General features: G+C 35.0%; 1 protein-coding gene across 1 annotated transcript; it reads left to right on the top strand.

The window, feature by feature from the left end:
* Positions 1 to 41: 41 nt before the first annotated feature.
* Positions 42 to 8,482, top strand: LOC123867300. The gene is made up of 13 exons (XM_045909292.1): positions 42 to 241; positions 1,247 to 1,418; positions 1,762 to 1,921; positions 2,554 to 2,722; positions 3,328 to 3,528; positions 3,800 to 3,908; positions 4,660 to 4,808; positions 5,807 to 6,011; positions 6,669 to 6,828; positions 6,930 to 7,101; positions 7,191 to 7,391; positions 7,766 to 7,871; positions 8,218 to 8,482. The coding sequence occupies exons 2-13, from the start codon at positions 1,274 to 1,276 to the stop codon at positions 8,367 to 8,369; spliced, it is 1,929 nt and encodes a 642-aa protein (XP_045765248.1). The 5' UTR covers positions 42 to 241; positions 1,247 to 1,273; the 3' UTR covers positions 8,370 to 8,482.
* The last annotated feature ends 1,885 nt before the right edge of the window (positions 8,483 to 10,367 follow it).

The raw sequence follows: 10,367 nt of genomic DNA, 5'->3' as shown, positions 1-10,367 counted from the left end.
ACCTATATTCTTATAAAGGCAGGTACAGAATAGATTCAAAAAGTTCACCATTAAAATTCTTTGCCAGTTTTTCCCCACCGTTTTCATTATAATATATACGTTGTTTATATTCTAACTTCCACACTTGTGTCCAGAAGTTGGATAAGTGATGTTACATCTCGTACATAGATAGTGGTGGTTATAAAGTTACAAATTAATTACCTACCTACTTGGTTGCTTCAAGTGAGATTACAGGTAAGCTTAAACCAGTTAACTTCAATAATTAAGTTAACAATTAAAATACACGACCACTTTGACAAATAGGACATTAAAATGTGTGATGGATCTGCTCAACCAATTTTCAAACCGCTAATCTGCTTCAAAAAAACAAGAAAAGATATTATCTACTTATGCACAACGTGTTTAACCTTGTGCAGCCTCTCATATGAACAGCGGAATATTATGCCTACGTAGGTAGGTATACCAGTTTTTAATTGGAGTGTTAATATTTCCGTACGTTTATAAAGCTCACCTCTATTTTGGTTTTAAAATCATAGATCATCTTGTAGTATGATTTAAAGAAACTTAAATAAGCGCGGGTCGGGCCTCGCTCTTTTAGGGTTCCGTACATAATTATTATAATAAACGTCTTTTCCGAGCTAGAACATCGCAATAAACCGCAAAAAAAAACCACAAAAATGCACGCTTATTTTGGTCATAGCTTACAAACTATTTTATAAATCATTGTTTTCAGTATTTGCTGTTTTAATACAGTAAACAGTATGTGGTACATAATATACCGAAATTTCATATTCCTAGCTATACTAGTTTAGTTTTAGAGATAGCCCCCGTCACAGAAATGGTCTACAACGGACAACTTTGATGGTCCCCCATTTCCTTGTATTTTTAAGATAAAAAAATAAAAAAAATATATTCGTACTCTACTCAATGAGTTCTAAACAATAATACTCCACATGCTAGGGTAAGAAAAAAAATTTTCCGGCTCCTTTTTCATGTATGGGAGCAACCTGAAAAATAATTTTATTGAATTTCTAATTCAAAATTTGGTTTTGGGTCAACGTTCTACACCAAATACAAAAATTTCAGGTTTCTAACTCATTTCGTCTACGAGCTAGAGACCTGTGACACGCGAACAGACAGACAGACAGACAGACAGGTAGCAGAGTGATATTAAAAGGGCTCCGTTTTTACCCCTTGGGTTCGGAACCCTAAAAAGCAACTGAGGAAATAATATATTTTTAATGCCACAGAACTCAAAGATTAAAGATCCGTCATGACATCGATACGGCATCTGTGTCCAAGCCTGGAAATTAAAGCACAGAAAGAACTGAATGAAGTGCCAAGTAGAGTCTCTTCAGATATCCAAGCTCTTAGAGATTGGCTGAAAAAGCAGCCGCACTTGAAATCCGTCAATCCCTGTAAGTAATCTATAAAATAATGAATTTGTATAATAATTTTATAATATTCTATTACTCGTGAAGTACATAAAGATGTGGTTTAATGATTTAAAGCCAGTTTAAAGCTGAGGTCAACTAATTTTTTTACTAATTATAACGTGTGAGTCTATCTATATTTTTGTATACCTAGCTAATAAAATAAAGAAACCGCATAGCACGTATACCTTGAATTTGTTATTACTCACAATATATAAAAATAATAAATAAAAAATTAAAATAATAAAGCCGCCGATAATTGTTCTCCTATTTTTGTTATGTTATTGTTTTGCTTTTGTCTTTCTAATCTCAAATGACACTTTTTTAGCAAATCAATGGCTTATCGGATTTTTAAGAGGTAACAAATTCAGTCTGGAGAGGAGCAAGGGGAAGCTAGAAATGTATTATACTCTGCGAACAGTGCTGCCTGAGATTTATCAAAATAGAGATCCGTTTGATTCTAAAATACAAGACATTTTACAAATGGGGTAAGCAAGCGGTCCTTTAAAAGCGTTATTTGACAAAATGTCAAGTCTCCATTTCGGTTATAGATGTTGATAAAATATTATTTTTGTCCCCATTATGATAGTGTGATTGTGTGAGTAGAGGGACGTGTGTCACCTATTTGTTACATCGCATATCAATAAATTGATTGTAATTGATCTAAGTTAGTAATTGGATGGACTTGACTTTAGTTGGCTCGAATTTGGCCTTTCATTTCCTTAACGAGAGCACGTTAAACCGTCGGTCCCGGACCCCGGTTATTAACACCAACCTAGTCTGATAGACCTCAGATAGAAAAATCGAAATATCGTTCTTTTAGTCGAGTTGTATGAGGAAGCATCTGGGAACCCAATGCATACTGCCCCAAGAGAACTCTGATATTGTGTGATTAATGAATTCAAAATGTATGTTTGTTTGAAAAAAAAAAAATCAACATGTTGAATACAACATTTTGATGCGGCAACAAGGAGACTGCGTGTCATGCGGGCTGCGACACCCAAGGCACGCTGTGAGGGGGCCGTCTTTTTATATTTATAACGGATATAATTCACGATAGTTTAGCTAAATTATACGAATATAATAGTGTGATGGTAAAGATCCCTATCTTTTGTTTCAGACATTATCTACCATTAAAAATTACTGAAACGGATGACGCTTGTCGGGTTTGTGTTGCCCGTTTCAACGATACCGCAACAAAACATCATATACTAGACGTGATAAAAGTATGTTTTATGATTAATGAAATAATGTTATTGGAAGACGACAATTACACGATAGCTGGAATTGTGAGTTATCTTTGCTTTCTTCGATTATTATCGATTAATTATTATCAGCTTATTGGACAACATCGCGCGAGTCAATATTCTTCGATCGCCGTAAATGCGCATTGCCGCATTGGGCTTTTCCGTCGAGGAAAGCACGGCTCACTAGACCACGTTACCCGATAATATATAGCTACGAGCCCTACGGCTATGTGTCCCTTCGACGGCACTCGTGCAAGTCTTATCTCTTATGAGAAAGAGATAAGAGCTAGGAGTTTATGCGACAGAAAGAGAGGTGTTTATTAAAATTAAGGCCACAGTGCTGTGCGAGCTGAATTGCATTTCAGTGCGTTATAACAAGAGTCACTATTATTTAAACATTTGCGGAGAAATTCTTCTGCACCTGGAATGTACTTACTATTATCCTTCTTATTTTTTGATTCCTGTTAAATATTTTGTGGTCGAGACAGCGTGGCATTGCGTCCATTGTAGCTGCGCTGCCGGGCAAAGCGAAACCTTGTGAGGCTGCCTTTAGTCTGGATTCAGATAATAATTCTGAACTGTATTTAAGATTTCAGTAGGTAATTTAAGAAAATTATGCAATATAAATAATTATTATTCTGCCATAGAATACATTGGTGGATCTCGAGGGCGCTGGTATTAATCTTTTTATTCAATGGACGCCAGCAATAGCAAAAAAAGTACTAACAAGCGTGGAAAAAGCTTATCCATTGCGACTCAAAGGCTGTCACATCTTACGTACACCACCTGGATTTGAAACAGCATACTCTATAGTGAAGTCATTTCTAAGTGAAAAATTTAAGCAAAGGGTAAGAATAAATAAAACATTTTGACTGAAAAAAGAAACTCATGTATAAGCTACTCGAAGACACTACGGACGGGCGGACAGACAAACAGACAGATAGACAACAAAGTGATCCTATAAGGGTTCCGTTTTTCCTTTTGAGGTACGGAACCCTAAAAAAAACTAAAATGCCATGGCTACTAAAGCTATTTATATTTCTCTTTAGAAAGCAAAATATGTTAATATTACTACTGTCCTTTTTGCAAGCGGGATTTTTAAACAATTTTTTTTTTCAGTTTTTCGTATACACCAAAATGAATGAATCTGTGTACAACGCATTTTCGAGAAAAGTTTTACCTCAAGAATATGGCGGGGAGAATGCTACTTCAATACAGGAATTAATAGGTAAGATTAAAGTGCAACTTTTTGTAGGACTAGCGACTCACCCGACTGGGCATGCGTACTTAAAAATAAAATATAGCCCATATCACTGAAGAAAAATGCAACTTTCTATTGGTGAAAGAATTTTTAAAATCGGTTCCAGATCGGTAGTTCCAAAGATTACTTCCTACAATCAACCGTACAAACTTTACCTCTGTCAAGGAAATAAATCTGAATAAGTATAGTCTGCCAATCCGCACTGACCCAGCGCGCAGCGTAGCAGGCTATGGCCTAGCACCCTTCTCATTCTGAGAAGAGAACCGTGCTTCGTAGCGGGCCGGCGATGGGTTGATCATGTTCTTGTTGTTGTTGTTGATGATGATGATGATGAAATTTGACGTAAGATTTTTAACACAATACAAAGAGAAAATTTCAGCTTTTATAAAATAACGAAGGTCCGGCCCTCGATAGCTAGCTCTCTCTCTAATTCTGAAAACTCAAAATCTCTGAACGAAATTTACAGTTCTTAAAATTGGGGCCATTTTTGGCACCATAGAATTAGGAATTACAACTACTATTTCGTAGCAACTGTTCGTACTTATCTATTTTAATAGTACCTATCTTGTCAGGTTTTTGCAGGTAATTCCGAAAGGTCGACGGTTCAAGCCCCACCCGTTGCACTATTGTCGTACCCACTCCTAGCACAAGCTTTACGCTTAGTTGGAGGGGAAAGGAGAATGTTAGTCATGATTTAAATGGCTAATTCTTATTTCAGATCACTGGAAAGCGAAGGTGGAAAGTTATCGTGAATGGTTCCTTCTCGAAGACGAGCAGCGTTCGGATGAGACATCAAGGCTAGGCGAACCAAAAACGTCATCAAGCTTGTTCGGCGTGGAAGGTTCTTTTAGAAAATTGGAAGTAGATTGAAATATTGAAGTAGGAATATACTTAATTGATTAATTTGTATTTATTGATGTGTGTAGGGGTACCGTTAAAGGGAATATCGTTCTTTTAAATATTTAGTTCCTAAAAAGTAGGTATGGATTCCAATCAAAAACTCAAATTACAGTCATTACCAAAAGCTTGTATTTATTAAATAAAAATTAAAACGATGTAATATTAAAGTAAAATGTGCGTTTTCGTATTTGTTTCTATTACATCCCAAATTAACTGAAGTCAGGTTGAAGATCTTTTAAATCATAGCTTTAGCGAAAACCCTATGAAAGGGTTATTGAAATCAATCCATGCGTTTTATCTCAAAAGAAAAAATCACCCATATTTAGGTAGGTAAGTACATAAAAATAATTTAAAAAATCAAAAAAATCAATTTTGATCAAAACGGTATAAATACAGTAAAGTTTCAGAAGCTTTAATTTAGTTTTTTGTCACTCCTGCAAAATTTTATTTTGTGCAATTACCTACACCGTTTTGTTGCCAGAATAGAACAGAATAGATTTTTATTTAAGTAGACTTTTAAAAGTGCTTTTCATTCTCATTATTATAAATTCGTTCGTAATTATTATAAGAAGTAAGTAAAGCGGCAATATAACGATATCGGCAAAACCTTGGCCGAATGTCACTGGGTGACCGTTTTTATGTACACGATAATAATAATATGATATTAGGTCCTTTTATATTAAGTGCCTTGATAGCTTTCCGCTTAAAGTTTCTCATTCGGTGTAAGTGTAGAGTGTGTTTTATGAATTAACGTAACATTATAAACATTATTTTTTGCATTAATTATATGCTTTTTAAGAACAATATCAATTATTATGTCATTTTAAATTATTTCATTTAAAAACCAGAAACACAATTATTTATAAAGGCGTATCAAATATTAAAAAGTACCTACTTATGGCTAAAAAGTATTACGTAATCTTAATTTTGTTTTATTTAAACATAAGCCGGTAGGTACTTAGGTAATCATATATTATTACCTATATTTTTTAAATTCTCAAATTGAAATAAGAATCAAAATGCCTCAAATGGAGATAAGACCATTGCTTCCAATACTAAAAGAGAAGGCACGAAAGGAAATTAATGAAGAACCAGACAGGATTGTTCCCGATATTAGTGCTATAAGAGAATGGCTTGAAAAACAACCACATTTGAAGTCTGTAAATCCAAGTAAGTAAGAAATATACCATCTAGAAAAATTCCTCTATCACTTAGCGAAAGCTTTTTTTTCAACATAATAGTTACAGGTATGGAGCTTTTTTCACGAGCTAGTAGAGATAGAGAATGATTAATTTTAAGTAGGTAACTTACGGACTGGGTATTTAGGTACAGTCCGACAAGGCTCTTTTGGCGCGTGGTCAAAAAATTAAAAAAAGTTAAAGGACAACGCCATCTATCGACATGTTTCTGAACCTCGGGTTAGATAAATACGTAAGACATTATGGTTCAAATCATCACAAATGAAAGAGAGGAACACGTTTCAGCTTTTGTTAAAAGATGACGCTTTTAGGTAATTGTATAAAATAGGTTTTTCAGTATTTCGATAAATTAGATAAAAACAAATGAAACTAATAAAATTACAAAAGTGCTCAAGCATGCGGTGTTCATCGATGGATTTTTTAAGATTTTTAATTTTTACCACTGTCTTAATTTTGGAAACTTTGTTGTTGCCTGATGTAAATAAATTCTATTGTTTAATTATTACTACCTACTTATTCATTTCTGTGTAACATATTCACTTATGTTATCTATTGGTAACATTATTAAACAGCTTGTGGGTAATGTATGAATTAGTACGTAACATATTTTGTCTTTTCTCATTTACAGGCGATCAATGGATAGTTTCTTTTCTACGTGGAAATAAATACAGCCTAGAAAGAACAAAATCTAAGCTAGACATGTATTACACACTGAGGACCTTGCTTCCGGAGATATTCTGTAACCGAAATCCATTCGATCCAATTGTACAAGGAATTTTGAAACTGGGGTTAGTACCTAATGTAGAAAAATAATTACTGCAATTTGCACATTTGTTGGCAATAGCTGTATTTTGAATGAAATATTTCAAGAGCTAATTTTTTGTTCCAGCATTTTTCTACCATTAACTACTTTAGAAAGAGAAGACTCGCGCAGAGTTACCCTAAATCGACTTAATGCCGTCGAAAGCTCTAATAATCGTCTGATTGATGTATTTAAGGTTGTTTTTATGATAATTGAAATACTAATACTTGAAGATGATAAGTTTGTTATCGCTGGAGAGGTAAAAATACGTTAATTTCATCGCCGCGTTCATTCCAAATTCGTTTCAAAATGTTGTGATTTAAAATACCTAAAAATTTACATTTACAGGATTTAGTAGTAGATCTAGATGGTGTAGGAATTCGTACATTCAGTCAATTTACCCCAACAGTGGCGAAGCAAACAGCGGCAATTTCGGAAAAGGCTTTGCCCGTGCGCTTAAAAAGCAGCCACTTACTGCATACATCAACGGCATTTGAAAGTGTTTATTCCATGTTCCGGATGCTTATAAGTGAAAAATGGAAGAAAAGGGTAAAGATTTTAAAACGATATATAACAATAAATTGAAATACTTAGTGTTATTATGTAAAATAGAAAATTCATGAGTACTAATATTATAAATGTAAATAAAAGGTTGGCTGTCTACGACTTTATCCACATGAATATATCTTTTTGAAAATCCCATGGGAACTCCTTAAAATTCCGGAATAAAAGGAGCCTAAATCCCTCCGTCCCCTGGATGCAATTGATTCAAACTACGATCAATAATTTAAGTATCAAAGGTCAAAATCGGTCAATGGATGAATCGTGAAAAATAACAGACAGACACACACACTTTCGCCTTCATAATATTAGTATGGATGGAATACGTCATTAATTCTGATCAACTATTATTAACATTACAGTTTAACGTATACAGCCGAAATTTGGAAGCAATGTATGACGTGATACCCCGTACCATATTGCCAAAGGAGTATGGCGGCATGTGCGGTACTATTGAAGAATTAACTGGTAACTGGTGTAATATTTGTAATTAACATCAACTAGTGTATGTTAAGCGCTACGGTTGGTGGAAAATTAACGTTTCCCACAGAGCGTGAAATATCAACTGCTATCATGTTCATATTTAATGGCCGGAAGGTGTTTCACTGATTACCTGCAGTTCATGTACCACTTTCTGATATTATTGTCTTCAGGCCCTTGTAAGTTATATCATAGCTAATATCCTTCTATTGTAAAGATAAGTAATACAATAATGTTAAACACGTACCTACAACCCAATCATTTAAGGGGATCCGTACCTCGAAAGAAAAAAGAAATCTTCTAGGATGCTCACAATGTTATTTTTTATTTTTAGATTATTGGAAGATTAAAGTTGAGAGCTACAGTGAGTGGTTTTTTCGTGAAGAGATGGTTCGTTCAGACGAAGCCTTGAGGCCGGCTCAGGCAAAGACAACTTCCGATCTCTTCGGCGTTGAAGGCTCTTTCCGAAAATTGGATGTTGATTAGATAAAATTACAATCACAGCACAGAAAAAGCTTGAAGGGCACGAGACGGCTCTGACCGCAAAATTCAAAAATTTGGTTTTTCGCAATTTGTAAACTAATACGACAACGTAGGCTTATGGCATTTTAATTGCGCCAATGGCAGTATCATCCTCACAGGTTTATATAAAAATCTTTTGTGAGTTATAGTCGATACTATAGCTAATTTACTCGTCTCTCCTTCTTTTACGAATAAGTAAATTTACCTTAAAAGTTGAAATACATAACGTGATAATTTATAGGCGTGTATCATCGTAATTCTAAATAAATAGGTAAACACATATTCATTAAAAACGGTTCAGTTAAATAGTTTTAGTTCATCCCTAATATTTTTACCCATTACAATCGATATATCCGCGGTCGAGGCTCAGTGGATGGATCATTCCTAGCACCGGGACTGAGGAGTCAGGATTCAGGATTACAATAACAATTGGCGAATCGTAGTCCTCTTGTCTTATTTGGGCTAAGAAGTACTCTTACAGCATCAGGATTAAAAAGTTGGTATTCAGATTACACTTAATGTTTTATTGACATGGAATAAAATTCATGTGCGAAGTTTAAAAAGAATTCAGCAGAAATAATAAAGCATTTTAGCAAGATTTGAAACAAATACATACATACCTCGGGAGCAAAGGATGAACGGTAACCAACATCTTAAGAGGGGTCCCTCCGTCACTCGCTCCATACAAATGTAATTCGTTTCTCATTGGAATACTAACCAATCATACTCAATGGAATTTCAGTTTTCCAGATTTCCGTTAAAATATTCGGTTTCAAAGTTACGCGGTCTTAAAAATTCACAGACTTACAAATCTTTGAGCCCGTGTCATTTTAAAACTACTTACATATTTTTAGAAAAATCTAAAACACCACAGGCACAAATATTAGTTTCTAGAATATGTCTGCAAAATTTCATGGACTTTGATTGCTTAATATTCAAATGAAATTGGGACTACGATTGTATGCAGTAAGTGACGGAGAGAGCCCTGCTAACCGATCCAAACGTCAACCTCACCTGCACGCGCCTGACGGCGCAGCGGCGGCAACCGACTGATTGCTGTGGTGCTCCCTGCCGGACAACGGACGAGGCTCTGGCGACCGAGCACTGGCGGGATAACCACATCCTAAGCTGGGGAACCGGCTGGGGAAACGTCGAATATCAGGCGGTTTTTAGAAACCCTCAACTGAGGGTCCCTAACTCTTGGAGGGGAGGAGGGATTAAAAAAAATTTATACATACCCACGAATGTGAGGCTAAGTATTAAAAAAGTTCGTTATAAGTTCGTTAAGTTAAAATTTTAATATAGCTAAGAACTTGTGTTTCAAGAAGGCCATCACTTGAAGTCCGTATGTCAATAAACTCATCAGAGCCATGTGCACTTACTGGCGACTGTGCGACTGTGGCTAATGTACGACATGCTGTTTATTTCTTATTATTTTATCGTCTCTCTATAAGTGGACCTATAAAAGTATCTGATGATATTTTTAAACAAAACACTTTTTGAAAGGGCTGATTTCCGAAGAAGGCACTAGGCACTTAGGTTGTGAGAGTGAATTAATATTAATGGAAAATAAACAAAATATCTATACTTATCCATATTTCCAATCTAATTTTTATAATAATATTATAACAAGCCAAAGTGTGTCCGTCCGTTACTTATACGTACATGTACGTCTCAACCACAACCACTGAACTAATCTAACGTTTGGCATTGATGTTAGCTTGTTTTGGAAACTGACATACCTATTACCTACTTAGAGCACTTTTCATTGCCAGAAAAAATATTAGTTCCTTCGATTCAAAAATTTTGTAGTTAAATATACATTCTGTATGTGACCTGCAGCTGTAGTTGTTTGGGATCAATTTATTCTGTGTCTAAATGAAATGGTTTTTTGTATAATCAACTACTGATAAGATTTATAAATATTTGTCATCAAGGCGATCGGGTTTTCCAAACGAAATA

Source organism: Maniola jurtina, chromosome 1 (genome assembly GCF_905333055.1).
Source record: "Maniola jurtina chromosome 1, ilManJurt1.1, whole genome shotgun sequence".
NCBI classification, from domain to species: domain Eukaryota; kingdom Metazoa; phylum Arthropoda; class Insecta; order Lepidoptera; family Nymphalidae; genus Maniola; species Maniola jurtina.
This window is presented reverse-complemented; position numbering and strand designations above follow the sequence as displayed.

Excerpts from the sequence above, each read along its gene's own strand:
- LOC123867300 (XM_045909292.1), top strand. The coding sequence starts at position 1,274 with ATGACATCGATACGGCATCTGTGTCCAAGCCTGGAAATTAAAGCACAG. Across the intron at positions 3,909-4,659 it reads TTCAATACAGGAATTAATAG|ATCACTGGAAAGCGAAGGTG; the intron begins GTAAGATTAAAG and ends TTCTTATTTCAG. Across the intron at positions 7,872-8,217 it reads TACTATTGAAGAATTAACTG|ATTATTGGAAGATTAAAGTT; the intron begins GTAACTGGTGTA and ends TTTTATTTTTAG.